This window comes from Rhinoraja longicauda, chromosome 34, assembly GCF_053455715.1.
Source record: "Rhinoraja longicauda isolate Sanriku21f chromosome 34, sRhiLon1.1, whole genome shotgun sequence".
In the NCBI taxonomy this organism is placed as follows: Eukaryota; Metazoa; Chordata; class Chondrichthyes; order Rajiformes; family Arhynchobatidae; genus Rhinoraja; species Rhinoraja longicauda.
Window position 1 is genome coordinate 4,254,797 of NC_135986.1, and position 16,901 is coordinate 4,271,697.

The following is a 16,901-nucleotide window of genomic DNA, read 5'->3' on the forward strand; positions in this document are numbered from 1 at the left end:
CCCCAAGGGCCCGCTTCTGCGCCGTTTCTCTAAACCGGGCTAAACTGGGAACCTTGTAGGGTAGGAACTGCAGACGCCTGTTTAAAAACGAAGGTAGACACAAAGTGCTGGAGTAACTCAGCGGGACGGGCAGCATCGCCGGGGAGAAGGAAGGCATGTTTGGGGCCGAGACTAAACCACGCCACCTCCTCCCCTCTCCCCCCGCCAGCCCTTCTGAAGTTCGAGACCAAGAACAAGTACGTGATCAAGAACAGCCTGGGCCAGAAGATCTACAGTGCCAAGGAGAAGAGTGACTGCTGCACCCGCAACTGCTGTGGCTCCCTGCGATACTTCCACATGAAGCTGCTGGACAACAACGACCGGGAGGTCATCCATCTGGTCCGCCCCTTCAAGTGCGCCAGCTGCTGGTTCCCCTTGCTGCCTCCAGGAGGTAGGTTCCACGGCCGGGCCTCGTGCCCATGTTGGGTGAGGTTGGGTTGGGTTAGATTGGGTTGGGTGAGGTTGGGTTGGGTTGGGTTGAGTTGGGTGAGGTTGGGTTGGGTGAGGTTGGGTTGGATGACGGTTGGGTTGGGTGAGTTTGGGTTGGGTGACATTGGGTTAGGTTGGGTTGGATGGCGTTGTTGAGTTGGGTTGGGTTGGGTTGAGTTGGGTGAGGTTGGGATGTGTTGGGTGAGGTTGGGATGTGTTGGGTGAGGTTGGGTTGTGTTGGGTGGGGTTGGATAAGGTTGGGTTGGATTGGGTGAGTTTGCGTTGGATTGGGTGAGGTTGGGTTGGGTTGGGTGACATTGGGTTGGGTTGGGTGAGGTTGGGTTGGGTTGGGTGAGGTTGGGTTGGGTGAGGTTGGGTTGAGTTGGGTGAGGTTGTGTTGGGTTGGGTTGGGTGAGGTTGGGTTGAGTTTGTGAGGTTGGGTTGGGTTGGGTGAGGTTGTGTTGGGGTTGGGTGAGGTTAGGTTGTGTTGGGTGGGGTTGGATAAGGTTGGTTTGGGTTGGGTAAGGTTGGGTTTGGTGAGGTTGGGTTGGGTGACATTGGGTTAGGTTGGGTTGGGTGGCGTTGTTGGGTTGGGTGAGGTTGGGTTGAGTTGGGTTGGGTGAGGTTGGGTTGGGTTGGATGAGGTTGGGTTGAGTTGGGTGAGGTTGGGTTGAGTTGGGTGAGGTTGGGTTGGGTGAGGTTGGGTTGGGTGAGGTTGGGTTGGATGACATTCGGGTTGGGTTGGGGAAGTTGAGTTGGGTGAGGTTGGGTTGGGTGACATTGGGTTAGGTTGGGTTGGGTGGCGTTGTTGGGTTGGGTGAGGTTGGGTTGGGTGAGGTTGGGTTGGGATGGATGAGGTTGGGTTGGGTTGGGTGAGGTTGGGTTGAGTTGGGTGAGTTGGGTTGGGTGAGGTTGTGTTGGGTTGGGTAAGGTTGGGTTGGGTGAGGTTGGGTTGGGTAACATTGGGTTAGGTTGGGTTGGATGGCGTTGTTGAGTTGGGTGAGGTTGGGTTGAGTTGGGTGAGGTTGGGATGTGTTGGGTGGGGTTGGATAAGGTTGGGTTGGGTTGGGTGAGGTTGGGTTGGATTGGATTGGGTGAGGTTGCTGGGTGAGAACGAGAAGCTGGTGCCACTTGGGTGGGGGAGGGATTGAGAGAGAGGCAGGGGCATTGGGGGGGAAGGGGGCTTTGGAGGTGTGGGGAGAGATGTGGAGAGGTGTGGAGAGATATGTGAAGAGAGGTGGGGAGATGGAGAGTTGTAAAGACAATAGTCAATAGACAATAGGTGCAGGAGGAGGCCATTCGGCCCTTCGAGCCAGCACCGCCATTCATTGTGATCATGGCTGATCATCCACAATCAGTACCCCGTTCCTGCCCTCTCCCCATACCCCCTATCTTTAACAGCTCTATCTAGCTCTCTCTTGAAAGCATCCAGAGAATTGGCCTCCACTGCCTTCTGAGGCAGAGAATTCCACAGATTCACAACTCTCTCTGAGTGAAAAAGTTTTTCCTCATCTCCGTTCTAAATGGCCTACCCCTTATTCTTAAATAAACTGTGTGGCCCCTGGTTCTGGACTCCCCAAACATCGGGAACATGTTTCCTGCCTCTAACGTGTCCAACCCTTTAATAATCTTATACGTTTCGATAAGATCCCCTCTCATCCTTCTAAATTCCAGTGTATACAAGCCTAGTCGTTCCAGTCTTTCAACGTACGACAGTCCCGCCATTCCGGGATCTGCAGGAAGGAGAGATGGAGATTCACAGAGGGGCAGTGACATCACCTTTGTCCCTTATTTGGGAGTGAGAAAGTTGGCAACCCCAGGTTGGGGGGTAGGGGGGGGGGGAGATGTGTAGAGCAAAGGGAATGTTTGTGATAGGACGTGTTAAGATGGCTTCATTGACGCAGTTACCAGCGTGATAACTTGCTTGGTTCGTGTAAGGACTTGTCAAGGGTGGGGTGGGCGTCACTTGCTTGGCAGGCTAGACTTGTACGAACAGGATTAGCCACAACGTGACGTAAACACAAAAAAAATGGAACGCAGACACAGAGTGCCGGAGTAACACAGCGGGTTTGAAGGGCGCTCACGGTGGCTCAGCGGTAGAGTCGCCGCCTTACGGCGAATGCAGCGCCGGAGGCCCGGGTTCGATCCCGACCACGGGCGCCGTCTGTACGGAGTTTGCACGTTCTCCCCGTGACCCGCGTGGGTTTTCTCCGAGATCTTCGGTTTCCTCCCACGCTCCAGGTTTGTCGGTCAATTGGCTCGGTAAATGTACAAATTGTCCCCAGTGGGTGTAGGATAGTGTTGATGTGCGGGGATGGCTGGTTGGCGCGGACCCGGTGGGCCGAAGGGCCTGTTTCCGCACCCTATCACTAAAACATGGAGGGGTGATATCCTTCAATATCCCCATAAAGGACAAAAGGGACTTAGCCTGACCCTGGCTCACCCATTTAATGTGTCCCTGCCTTCTCTGTTTTCATTTTCCACTGCATCTTGTGATTACACACACATACATACACATGTGTGTGCGCATGTGTGGAGTTTGCATGTTCTCCCCGTGACCCCATGGGTCTCCCTCTGATGGCCTTCATAACAAGAGGAGTTGAGTATAGGAGCAAAGAGGTCCTTCTGCAGTTGTACAGGGCCCTAGTGAGACCGCACCTGGAGTACTGTGTGCAGTTTTGGTCTCCAAATTTGAGGAAGGATATTCTTGCTATTGAGGGCGTGCAGCGTAGGTTCACCAGGTTAATTCCCGGAATGGCGGGACTGTCATATATTGAAAGACTGGAGCGACTAGGCTTGTATACACTGGAATTTAGAAGGATGACAGGGGATCTTATCGAAACGTATAAGATTATTAAGGGGTTGGACACGTTAGAGGCAGGAAACATGTTTCCAATGTTGGGGGAGTCCAGAACCAGGGGCCACACACAGTTTAAGAATAAGGGGTCGGCCATTTAGAACGGAGATGAGGAAAAACCTTTTCAGTCAGAGAGTTGTGAATCTGTGAAATTCTCTGCCTCAGAAGGCAGTGGAGGCCAAGTCTCTGAATGCATTCAAGAGAGAGCTAGATAGAGCTCTTAAGGATAGTGGTGTCAGGGAGTATGGGGAGAAGGCAGGAACGGGGGTACTGATTGAGAATGATCAGCCATGATCACATTGAATGGTGGTGCTGGCTCGAAGGGCCGAATGGCCTACTCCTGCGTCTATTGTCTATTGCCTCAAGGAATTCTAGGACGTTCCTTTAGGAAGGAGATGAGGCGAAATTTTGTCAGTCAGGTGGTGGTGAATCTGTGGGATTCTTTGCCACCGACGGCTGTGGAGGCCACAAGTCAGTGGATGTTTTTAAGGCAAAGATAGATAGATTCTTGATTAGTGCGTGTGTCAGGGGTTACGGGGAGAAGGCAGGAGAATCGGGTTAGGAGGGAGAGATAGACCAGCCGTGATTGAATGGCGGAGTGGACTTGATGGGCCGAATGGCCTAATTCTACTCCTATCCCTAATGACCACTGAAGATGGGCACAAAATTGCTGGAGTAACTCAGCGGGTCAGGCAGCGCCTCTGGAGAAAAGGAATTGGTGACGTTTCGGGTCGAGACCCTTCTTTGGGTGGCCATTTTGGATAAAATGCCCTTCCCCCGCCCAAGTAGGGTTGCCAATCGTCCCGTATTAGCCGGGACATCCCATACATTGGGCTAAATTGGTCTGTCCCGTACAAGGGGCCTTCGAATCCAGAACAAGGGGCCACACACAGTTTAAGAATAAGGGGTCGGCCGTTTAGAACGGAGATGAGGAAAAACCTTTTCAGTCAGAGAGTTGTGAATCTGTGGAATTCTCTGCCTCAGAAGCTAGTGGAGGCCAATTCTCTGAATGCATTCAAGAGAGAGCTAGATAGAGCTCTTAAGGATAGCGGAGTCAGGGGGTACGGGGAGAGGGCAGGAACGGGGTACTGATTGAGAATGATCAGCCATGATCACATTGAATGGCAGTGCTGGCTCGAAGGGCCGAATGGCCTCCTCCTGCACCTATTGTCCATTGTCTATTGGGACTGCCATTGACCCTTATTAGGCCCGGTGGGCGCTGTAGGCCCGGACACTGTAGGCCCGGAGGCCTGGGCACCGCCTAATGGAGGTTGTGTAGCAACCCGCTTCCCGGCCCGGGCGGCCGCCATTGTTCGAGCGGGAGCACGTGGCCGCTGGCTGGGTCAGGTGACGTCACCCATTGTCCCTTATCTGGGAGTGAGAAAGTTGGCAACCCCTACGCCCAAGCCCAGGCTGAAATCCCACTTCCAATCCTCTCCTCCGGCACAAACATTTGCTCGGCTGAATCCAGAGTCTCCACATTCCTCGCGATCGGCCGGTTGCTAGGTGGGGCCTAGCGAGTGAGTCAGCCTTCTCGAATTCAGGCCCTCCCTTGTGTGGGAGCAGATGGACGCACTGAGGGTGTGGGCAGGCCAGCCGATGGCTTAAAGCTACGTGGAGCTACACAAATACACGTTTGTAACCACAGAATGTGCGAACGTCAAGAGTGTTTTTTAAAACAAAAAAACAACAAAGCTTTTTAAGTCCCTGACTGACTCAGAATGCCGATGCCTTCTCACTGAGACATTGCCTTGGGGGCTGAAAGACAGGCCTTTACAGTGATCCTTCTTGCTGGTGCCTTATCAGAGGGTAGAGCTAGAGATCTGGGGTTCGATCCTGACCCTCACACAGTGGATAGGTGCAGGAGGAAGCCATTTGGCCCTTCGAGCCAGCACCGCCATTCGTTGTGATCACGGCTGATCGTCCACAATCAGTAACCCGTGCCTGCCTTCTCCCCATACCCCTTGATTCCGCTAGCCCCTAGAGCTCTATCCAACTCTCTCTTAAATCCATCCAGTGAATCGGCCTCCACTGCCCTCTGTGGCAGAGAATTCCACAACTCTCTGAGTGAAAAAGTTCCTTCTCACCTCAGTTTTAAATGGCCTCCCCTTTATTCTTAGACTGTGTGTGTGTGTGGCCCCTGGTTCTGGACTCCCTCAACATTGGGAATATTTTTCCTGCATCTAGCTTGTCCAGTCCTTTTATAATTTTATACGTCTCTATAAGATCCCCTCTCATCCTTCTAAACTCCAGTGAATACAAGCCCAGTCTTTCCAATCTTTCCTCACGTGACAGTCCCGCCATCCCGGGGATTAACCTGGTGAACCTACGCCGCACTGCCTCAATAGCAAGGACGTCCTTCCTCAAATCAGGACGGGTACGGTGTGAAAAGGACTGATCAAGGCGGATCATGATATGGAAATGAAGAACGGTTCATTGTTAGCTGAGAGGAAGGTACTACAATCAGCGATATTAATCAGGAGGATAGTAGAACTATTGACTGTGTCTGAGCCATAGTGAAAGGCTGGGATGGCTAGAATCTCGACCGGAAACGTCACCCATTCCTTCTCTCCAGAGACGATGCCTGTCCCGCTGAGTTACTCCAGCATTGTGTGTCTACTTCTGGTGAAATATTTTGCCACGGAGCATCTGTACAAATCGGTGAGAGTTGTGGGGGACACAGATACCGAGAGACAGTGAAAACCTTTGCTTTATGTGCCACTATGGTTGCCAACTATCTCACTCCCAAATACGGGACAAGGTGACGTCACCGCCCCACGTGACCTCACCCAGCCAGCGGCCACGTGCTCCCACTCCACCAATGGCGGCCGCCCGGGCCGGGAGGCAGGTTGCTAAGCAACCCCCGTTAGGCGGCGCCTGGGCCTCCGGGCCTACACTGTCCGGGCCTACAGTGTCCGGAGCTAAAATGTCAGAAACCTAGAGTGTCAAGACCTAAACTGTCGGGACCTACAACATCGGGGCCTGCAGTGTCCAGGCCTACAGTGTCCGGGCCTTCAGTGTCCGGGCCTACAGCGTCCGGGCCTACAGCGTCCGGGCCTACAGCGTCCGGGCCTACAGCGTCCGGGCCTTCAGCATCCGGGCCTACAGCGTCCGGGCCTTCAGCGTCCAGGCCTACAGCGTCCGGGCCTACAGCGTCCGGGCCTACAGCGTCCGGGCCTTCAGCGTCCGGGCCTTCAGCGTCCGGGCCTACAGTGTCCGGGCCTGCAGCGCGCCCCCGGGCCTAATACGGGACAAGGGCGGTCCAGTACGGGACAAACCAATTTAGCCCAAAATACAGGATGTCCCGGCTAATACGGGACAGTTGGCAACCCTATGTGCTACCCAACCAAATCGTACCGTGCTAGACGTTGGGAGGTCATGTTGCAGTTGTATAAGACATCGGTAAGGCCACATTTAGAGTATTGTGCTCTGTTCTGGGCACGGTGCTATAGGAGATATGTTGTCAAGCTGGAAAGGCGCATAGAAGATTTACGAGGATGTTGCCAGGACTAGAGGGTGTGAGCTACAGGGAGAGGTTGAGGCAGGCTGGGTCTCTATTCCCTGGAGCGCAGGAGGATGAGGGGTGATCTTATAGAGGTGTACAAAATCACGAGGGGAATAGATCGGGTAGACGCACAGAATTTCTTGCCCAGAGTAGGGGAATCGAGGACCAGAGGACACAGGTTCAAGGTGAAGGGGAAAAGATTTAATAGGAATCTGAGGGGTGACGTTTCCACACAGAGGGTGGTGGGTGTATGGAACGAGCTGCCGGAGGAGGTAGTTGAGGCTGGGACTATCCCAACGTTTAAGAGACAGTTGGACAGGTACATGGATAGGACGGGTTTGGAGGGATGTGGGCCAAACGCGGGCAGGTGGGACTAGTGTAGATGGGACATATTGGCCGGTGTGGGCAAGTTGGGCCGAAGGGCCTGTTTCCACGCTGTGTCACTCTGTGACCTGTTAAACAGTTTAATGGTGTGTCGTAAACCTTAAGGGTGGCTTAGTGCCAGAGTCAGTGTAAACACAGTGGACATGAGAAGCCTGGGTCAGTGTGAACACAGTGGACATGAGAAGCCTGGGTCAGTGTGAACACAGTGGACATGAGAAGCCTGGGTCAGTGTAAACACAGTGGACATGAGAAGCCTGGGTCAGTGTAAACACAGTGGATAAGAGAAGCCTGGGCTGGGCAGAGAACAGAGTCCATCATCTGTGTACAGGGGTGGGTCTGTCTTAACCCTTTCACTACAAGGACACTGTGTACGGGAGTGGGGGTCTGTGTTAACCCTTTCACTACAAGGACACTGTGTGCAGGGGTGGGGGTCTGTGTTAACCCTTTCACTACAAGGACACTGTGTACAGGGGTGGGCCTATGTTAACCCTTTCACTACAAGGACACTGTGTACAGGGGTGGGGGTCTGTGTTAACCCTTTCACTACAAGGACACTGTGTACAGGGGTGGGGGTCTGTGTTAACCCTTACACTACAAGGACACTGTGATCGGGAGTAGGTCTGTGTTAACCCTTTCACTACAAGGACACCGATCAGGAGTGGGTCTGTGTTAACCCTTTCCTTACAGGGACACTGTGCACAGGGGTGGGGGGTCTGTGTTAACCCTTACACTGCTGTACAGAGGTACTGTGATCAGGAATGGGTCTGTGTTAACCCTTTCACTGCTCCACAGGGACACTGTACAGGAGTGGGTCTGTGTTAACCCTTTCACTATAGGGACACTGTGTACAGGAGTAGGTCTGTGTTAACCCTTACACTACAAGGACACTGTGTACAGGAGTAGGTCTGTGTTAACCCTTACACTACAAGGACACTGTGTACAGGAGTAGGTCTGTGTTAACCCTTACACTACAAGGACACTGTGATCAGGGGTGGGCCTATGTTAACCCTTTCACTACAAGGGCACTGTGTACGGGGTGGGCCTATGTTAACCCTTTCACCGCTCTACGGTGGCACTGTGTGTAGGAGTGTGTCTGTGTTAACCCTTTCACTACAAGGACACTGTGTACAGGGGTGGGTCTGTGTTAACCCTTACACTACTGTACAGAGGTACTGTGATCAGGAGCGTGTCAGTGTTAACCCTTTCATTACAAGGACACTGTAAAGGAGTGGGTCTGTATTAACCCTTTCCTTACAAGGGCACTGTGTAAAGGAGTGGGTCTGTATTAACCCTTTCCTTACAAGGGCACTGTGTATAGGAGTGGGTCTGTGTTAACCCTTTCACTGCTCTACAGGGGATTGTGTACAGGGGTGGGTCTGTGTTAACCCTTTAGCCACTCTACAGGGGGCGCTGTGTCCAGGGGGGTTGTGAGTGTTAACCCTTTAGCCACTCTACAGGGGGCGCTGTGTCCAGGGGGGGGTGTGGGTGTTAACCCTTTAGCCACTCTACAGGGGGCGCTGTGTCCAGGGGGGGTGTGGGTGTTAACCCTTTAGCCACTCTACAGGGGGCGCTGTGTCCAGGGGGGGTGTGGGTTAACCCTTTAGCCACTCTACAGGGGGCGCTATGTCCAGGGGGGTGTGGGTGTTAACCCTTTAGCCACTCAACAGGGGGCGCTGTGTCCAGGGGGGGGTGTGAGTGTTAACCCTTTAGCCACTCTACAGGGGGCGCTGTGTCCAGGGGGGGGTGGGTGTTAACCCTTTAGCCACTCAACAGGGGGCGCTGTGTCCAGGGGGGTGTGGGTGTTGACCCTTTAGCCACTCTACAGGGGGCGCTGTGTCCAGGGGGGTGTGGGTGTTAACCCTTTAGCCACTCTACAGGGGGCGCTGTGTCCAGGGGGGGTGTGAGTGTTAACCCTTTAGCCACTCTACAGGGGGCGCTATGTCCAGGGGGGGGTGTGGGACGTTAACCCTTTAGCCACTCTACAGGGGGCGCTGTGTCCAGGGGGGGTGTGAGTGTTAACCCTCTAGCCACTCTACAGGGGGCGCTGTGTCCAGGGGGGGTGTGGGATGTTAACCCTTTAGCCACTCTACAGGGGGCGCTGTGTCCAGGGGGGGTGTGAGTGTTAACCCTTTAGCCACTCTACAGGGGGCGCTGTGTCCAGGGGGGGTGTGGGTGTTAACCCTTTAGCCACTCTACAGGGGGCGCTGTGTCCAGGGGGGGTGTGGGTTAACCCTTTAGCCACTCTACAGGGGGCGCTATGTCCAGGGGGGTGTGGGTGTTAACCCTTTAGCCACTCAACAGGGGGCGCTGTGTCCAGGGGGGGGTGTGAGTGTTAACCCTTTAGCCACTCTACAGGGGGCGCTGTGTCCAGGGGGGGGTGGGTGTTAACCCTTTAGCCACTCAACAGGGGGCGCTGTGTCCAGGGGGGTGTGGGTGTTGACCCTTTAGCCACTCTACAGGGGGCGCTGTGTCCAGGGGGGTGTGGGTGTTAACCCTTTAGCCACTCTACAGGGGGCGCTGTGTCCAGGGGGGGTGTGAGTGTTAACCCTTTAGCCACTCTACAGGGGGCGCTATGTCCAGGGGGGGTGTGGGACGTTAACCCTTTAGCCACTCTACAGGGGGCGCTGTGTCCAGGGGGGGTGTGAGTGTTAACCCTCTAGCCACTCTACAGGGGGCGCTGTGTCCAGGGGGGGTGTGGGATGTTAACCCTTTAGCCACTCTACAGGGGGCGCTGTGTCCGGGGGGGTGTGAGTGTTAACCCTTTAGCCACTCTACAGGGGGCGCTGTGTCCAGGGGGGGTGTGGGTGTTAACCCTTTAGCCACTCTACAGGGGGCGCTGTGTCCAGGGGGGGTGTGAGTGTTAACCCTTTAGCCACTCTACAGGGGGCGCTGTGTCCAGGGGGGGTGTGGGTGTTAACCCTTTAGCCACTCAACAGGGGGCACTGTGTCCAGGGGGGGGGTGTGGGATGTTAACCCTTTCCACGCTGCATGGCTCTCTGCGACTCTGTGCGTGGGCACGACGGGCGGTGTGAGGAAGGGTCGAGTAAACTGAGTGCCCTCCCTCTCGCTGGCAGCTGGAGGTCCAGGCCCCGCCGGGCACCACCATCGGGTACGTCACCCAGACCTGGCACCCCTTCCTGCCCAAGTTCTCCATCCAGAACGTGGAGCGCCAGACGGTCCTGCGGGTGGTGGGGCCGTGTTTCGCCTGCAACTGCTGTGGAGACGTTGCCTTTGAGGTGAGAGGGGGGGTGGGGGAGCATGTGGAGGGGGAGGGGACCATCAGGACACGACACATAGATCGATGTGGCCAACACACGGTGGCGCAGAGGGAGAGTCACTGCCTTAGAAACATAGAAACATAGACAATAGGTGCAGGAGGAGGCCATTCGGCCCTTCGAGCCTGTACGCACCGCCATTCAATATGATCATGGCTGATCATCCAACTCAGTATCCCGTACCTGCCTTCTCTCCATACCCCCTGATCCCTTTAGCCACAAGGGCCACATCTAACTCCCTCTTAAATATAGCCAATGAACCGGCCTCAACTACCCTCTGTGGCAGAGAATTCCACAGGTTCACCACTCTCTGTGCGAAAAAAATGTTTTCTCATCTCGGTCCTAAAAGACTTCCCCCTTATCCTTAAACTGTGACCCCTTGCTCTGGACTTCCCCAACATCGGGAACAATCTTCCTGCATCTAGCCCGTCCAACCCCTTAAGAATTTTGTAAGTTTCTATAAGATCCCCCCTCAATCTTCTAAATTCCAGCGAGTACAAGCCGAGTCTATCCAGTCTTTCTTCATATGAAAGTCCTGCCATCCCAGGGATCAATCTGGTGAACCTTCTCTGTACTCCCTCTGTGGCAAGAACGTCTTTCCTCAGATTAGGAGACCAAAACTGTACGCAATACTCCAGGTGCGGTCTCACCAATGCCCTGTACAACTGCAGCAGAACCTCCCTGCTCCTATACTCAAATCCTTTCCTATGAATGCCAACATACCATTGGCTTTCTTCACTGCCCGCTGCACCTGCATGCCTACTTTCAATGACTGGTGCACCACGACACCCAGGTCTCGTTGCATCTCCCCTTCTCCTAATCGGCCACCATTCAGGTAATACTCTGCTTTCCTGTTCTTGCCGCCAAAGTGGATAACCTCGCATTTATCCACATTATACTGCATCTGCCATGCCTTTGCCCACTCACCTAACCTATCCAAGTCACTCTGCAGCCTCCTAGCATCCTCCTCACAGCTAACACTGCCCCCCAGCTTCCCCCTTATCCTTAAGCTGTGACCCAAGACCCGGGTTCCATCCCGACTGCGGGCGCTGCCTGCACGGAGTTCAGAGTTCAGAGACAAAGCGCAGAAACAGGCCCTATCGGCCCACCGGGTCCGCGCCGACCAGCGATCCCCACACACTAACACTGTCCCACACCCACTGGGGAATAGACAATAGACAATAGACAATAGGTGCAGGAGGAGGCCATTCAGCCCTTCGAGCCAGCACCGCCATTCAATGCGATCATGGCTGATCACTCTCAATCAGTACCCCGTTCCTGCCTTCTCCCCGTACCCCCTCACTCCGCTATCCTTAAGAGCTCTATCCAGCTCTCTCTTGAAAGCATCCAACGAACTGGCCTCCACTGCCTTCTGAGGCAGAGAATTCCACACCTTCACCACTCTCTGACTGAAAAAGTTCTTCCTCATCTCCGTTCTAAATGGCCTACCCCTTATTCTTAAACTGTGGCCCCTTGTTCTGGACTCCCCCAACATTGGGAACATGTTTTCTGCCTCTAATGTGTCCAATCCCCTAATTATCTTATATGTTTCAATAAGATCCCCCCTCATCCTTCTAAATTCCAGTGTATACAAACCCAATCGCTCCAGCCTTTCAACATACGACAGTCCCGCCATTCCGAGAATTAACCTAGTGAACCTACGCTGCACGCCCTCCATAGCAAGAATGTTAGGGGAGTCCAGAACCAGGGGCCACACACAGTTTAAGAATAAGGCTTGTACACACTGGAATTTAGAAGGATGAGAGGGGATCTTATCGAAATGTATAAGATTATTAAGGGGTTGGACGCGTTAGAGGCAAGAAACATGTTCCCAATGTTGGGGGAGTCCAGAACAAGGGGCCACACACAGTTTAAGAATAAGGGGTCGGCCGTTTAGAACGGAGATGAGGAAAAACTTTTTCAGTCAGAGAGTTGTGAATCTGTGGAATTCTCTGCCTCAGAAGGCAGTGGAGGCCAATTCTCTGAATGCATTCAAGAGAGAGCTAGATAGAGCTCTTAAGGATAGCGGAGTCAGGGGGTATGGGGAGAAGGCAGGAACGGGGTTCTGATTGTGAATGATCAGCCGTGATCACATTGAATGGCGGTGCTGGCTCGAAGGGCCGAATGGCCTCCTCCTGCACCTATTGTCTATTGACTATTTTTACATTTGCCCAGCCAATTAACCTACAAACCTGCACGTCTTTGGAGTGTGGGAGGAAACCGAAGATCTTGGAGAAAACCCACGCAGGTCACGGGGAGAACGTGCAAACTCCGTACAGACAGCGCCCGTGGTCAGGATCGAACCTGGGTCTCTGGCGCTGTGAGGCAGCAACTCTACCGCTGCGCCACCGTGACCGCCCTCTTCTGCACGTTCTCCCCGTGACCCGCGTGGGTTGTCTCCGAGATCGTCGGTTTCCCGACCCACACACTCCAAAAGACGTGCGGGTTTGTAGGTTAATGGGCTTGGTAGAAATGTAAATTGTCCCTAGTGTGTGTGTGTGGGATAGTGTTAGTGCGCGAGGATCGCTGGGCGGCGCGGACTCGATGGGCCGAAGGGCCTGTTTCCGCGCTGTGTCTCTAAACTAAACTGAAAAAGCCGGAGTAACTCAACGGGGTCTCTGGAGGGAAGGAATGGGCGACGTTTCGGGTCGAGACCCTTCTTCGGACTGAGAGTCAGGGGAAACTAAGGCCTGTATTAGCCGGGACATCCCGTATTTTTGGCCGTATTGGGGAACCGCCTTTGTCCCGTATTAGCAAGGTTGCCAACTTCCTCGCTCCCAAATAAGGGACAAAGGGTGACGTCACCGACCCGCGCCCCACGTGACCTCACCCAGCCAGCGGCCACGTGCTCCCGCTCCACCAATGGCGGCCTTTAGGAAGGAGATGGGGAGGAATTTCTTTAGTCAGGGGGCGGTGAATCTGTGGGATTCTTTGCCACAGACGGCTGTGGAGGCCACAAGTCAGTGGATGTTTTTAAGGCAGAGATAGACAGATTCTTGATTAGTGCGGGTGTCAGGGGTTATGGGGAGAAGGGGGTTGGGAGGGAGAGATAGATCGGCCATGATTGAATGGCGGAGTAGACTTGATGGGCCGAATGGCCAAATCCTGCCCTAAGTGAGCATATTTCGCTTGTACAGCTTGCAATCCCAGCGGTGTGATTATTGGTTTCTCTAACTTCAAGTAAACCTCTCCCTCCTTCCCTCCCCCATTCTAGTCCGACCAGTTTCACTGTCCCCCTGATGAAATAATACTGATTGTGTGTCTCATTGTCACCGTCCCCTCAGCCAACAATGGACCCACGCTACATTCCCCCAGCAGCATCTCCTTTGATCTATCGTTTTCACACCTTCCCCTTTCTTATCAGAATTAAAGGACGTTCTTTTAGGACAGAGATGAGGACATTTTTGTTTAGTCAGAGGGTGGTGAATCTGTGGAATTCTTTGCCACAGACGGCTGTGGATATTTTAAAGAGAGAGATTCTTGTGTGGGAAGGAAGTGCAGATGCTGGTTTAAACTGAAGGTAGACACAAAATGCTGGAGTAACTCAGCGGGTCGGGCAGCATCTCCGGAGAGAAGGAATGGGTGACGTTTCGGGTCGACTCTGAAGAGGGGTCTCGACCCCAAACGTCACCCGTTCCTTCTCTCCGGAGATGCTGCCCGTCCCGCTGAGTTACTCCAGCATCTTCGATAGATAGACGCTTGATCAGTGCGGGTGTCAGGGGTTACGGGGAGAAGGTAGGAGAATGGGGTCGGGAGGGAGAGAGATAGATCAGCCGTGATTGAATGGGGTAGACTTTGACGGGCCGAATGGCCTAATTCTACTCCTGTTCCTTATGACCTGGTGATCTCGAGACTCCCTCTTTTCCCCCGACTCTCAGTCTGAAGAAGGGTCTCGACCCGAAACGCCACCCGTCCCTTCTCTCCAGAGACGCGTGCCTGACCCGCTGGGTCACTCCGGCGTTTTTTGCGTCTGTGTTTCGCCCTGTCTCACCCCGTCTCTCCTCCTGGGTTTAGGTGAAGCCCCCCAACGAGTCGAGGAACATCGGACGCATCAGCAAGCAGTGGAGCGGCGTGCTGAAGGAGGTGCTGACCGACGCGGACAACTTTGGCGTGCAGTTCCCCATGAACCTCGACGTGAAGATGAAGGCCACGCTGATGGGAGCCTGCTTCCTCATCGTACGTACTGCACCGTCACAACGTCACCGCCGTCCACCGTGACCGCGGCGCGTCGCGGTAGAATTTGAGGCCTACACCTGGGGCAGAATAGTATGTTGGCATTCATAGCGAGGGGATTCGAGTATCGGAGCAGGGAGGTTCTACTGCAGTTGTACAGGGCCTTGGTGAGACCGCACCTGGAGTATTGCGTACAGTTTTGGTCTCCTAATCTGGAGGAAAGACATTCTAGCCCTAGAGGGAGTACAGAGAAGGTTCACCAGATTGATCCCTGGGATGGCAGGACTTTCATATGAGGAAGACTGGATAGACTGGGCTTGTACTCGCTGGAATTTAGAAGATTGAGGGGGGATCTTATAGAAACTTACAAAATTCTTAAGGGGTTGGAGAGGCTAGATGCGGGAAGATTGTTCCCGATGTTGGGGAAGTCCAGAACAAGGGGTCGCAGTTTAAGGATAAGGGGGAAGTCTTTTAGGACCGAGATGAGAAAGTTTTTTTTCACACAGAGAGTGGTGAATCTGTGGAATTCTCTGCCACAGAAGGTAGTTGAGGCCAGTTCATTGGCTATATTTAAGAGGGAGTTAGATGTGGCCCTTGTGGCTAAAGGGATCAGGGGGTATGGAGAGAAGGCAGGTACGGGATACTGAGTTGGATGATCAGCCATGATCATATTGAATGGCGGTGCGTACAGGCTCGAAGGGCCAAATGGCCTACTCCTGCACCTATTTTCTATGTTTCAATGTTTCTATGTTTCTAGAAGCCTGCACCCAGGGTCCAGAGGTCTCCGGGTGGCACGGTGGCACAGCGGTAGAGTTGCTGCCTCACAGCGCCAGAGACCCTGGTTCCATCCCGACTACGGGTGCTGTCTGTGTGGAGTTTGCACGTTCTCCCCGTGACCTGCGTGGGTTTTCTCCGGGTGCTCCGGTTTCCTCCCACACTCCAAAGACGTACAGGTTTGCTAGTGGGGTTGCCAACTGTCCCGTATTAGCCGGGACATCCTGTATATTGGGCCAAATTGGTTTGTCCCGTATGGGACCGCCCTTGTCCCGTATTAGGCCCGGAGGAGTCCTGTAGGCCCAGGCACTGTAGGCCCGGACACTGTAGGCCCGGACAGTGTAGGCTAACGGAGTTTGTTCGCGGAGCAGGGCCGAGTGTGTTCGCCTAACGGAGGTTGCATAGCAACCCGCCTCTCGGCCCGGGCGGCCGCCATTGGTGGAGGGGGAACACGTGGCCGCTGGCTGGGTGAGCTAAAATGCTGGAAACCTAGAGTGTCGGGACCTAAACTGCCAGGGCCTACATTGTCCGGGCCTACTGTGTCCGGACCTACAGCGTCCGGGCCTACAGTGTTCAGGCCTACAGTGTTCGGGCCTACAGTGTCCGGGCCTACAGTGTTCGGGCCTACAGTGTCCGGACCTACAGTGTCCGGGCCTACAGTGTCCGGGCCTACTGTGTCCGGACCTACAGCGTCCGGGCCTCCAGTGTTCAGGCCTACAGTGTTCGGGCCTACAGTGTCCGGACCTACAGTGTCCGGGCCTACAGTGTTCGGGCCTACAGTGTCCGGACCTACAGTGTCCGGGCCTACAGTGTCTGGACCTACACTGATTGGGCCTACAGTGTCCGGGCCTACAGTGTTCGGGCCTACAGTGTCTGGGCCTACAGTGTTCGAGCCTCTAGTGTCCAGACCTACAGTGTCCAGACCTTCAGCGCCCCCCGGGCCTAATACGGGACAAGGGCGGTCCCATACGGGACAAACCAAATTTAGCCCAAAATACAGGGTGTCCCGGCTAATACGGGACAGTTGGCAACCCTACCCAGGAGAGAAAGGTCAGATTGGGAATGGGAGGGGGAGTTAAAGTGCTGAGCAACCGGGAGATCAGGTATGTACGGGTGGACTGAGCGGAGGTGTTGAGCGAAACGATGGCCGGCCCTTGGGTACAAAGAAGAGTTATTTCCACGGTGTGACCTGCAATCTCCTTCTGTTTTCCCGTAGGACTACATCTTCTTCGAACGAGGGAGGGGCAGCCATCAGAAGCAAGGAGTGTGGGAGTAACGGGAGCCCGCCCGGCCGGGGGGGGGGGGCTAGCAGGAGGCGAGAAGAATGGCCTTCTGACAAGACTCTAAATCTGACTCGTACAGGGAACTATACAAGGGCGACCACCAAGATGACAGCTGGACAACAGTTTACACAAAACCATGGAGGAATACCACTGTTAGTCCTGCTGTGGTTCCCAACTTTGGG

The 16,901-nt window shown here is 54.2% G+C and overlaps 1 protein-coding gene across 1 annotated transcript in view; it reads left to right on the forward strand.

Annotated features, from left to right (window-relative positions):
• The window catches only part of LOC144609292 (phospholipid scramblase 1-like), a 17,710-nt gene extending 880 nt beyond the window's left edge, over window positions 1-16,830 (forward strand). The window contains 5 exon segments of the mRNA XM_078427723.1: window positions 209-411; window positions 413-430; window positions 10,289-10,450; window positions 14,504-14,665; window positions 16,653-16,830. Coding sequence (XP_078283849.1) covers window positions 209-411; window positions 413-430; window positions 10,289-10,450; window positions 14,504-14,665; window positions 16,653-16,712 — 605 coding nt within the window. The 3' untranslated portion in view covers window positions 16,713-16,830.
• The last annotated feature ends 71 nt before the right edge of the window (window positions 16,831-16,901 follow it).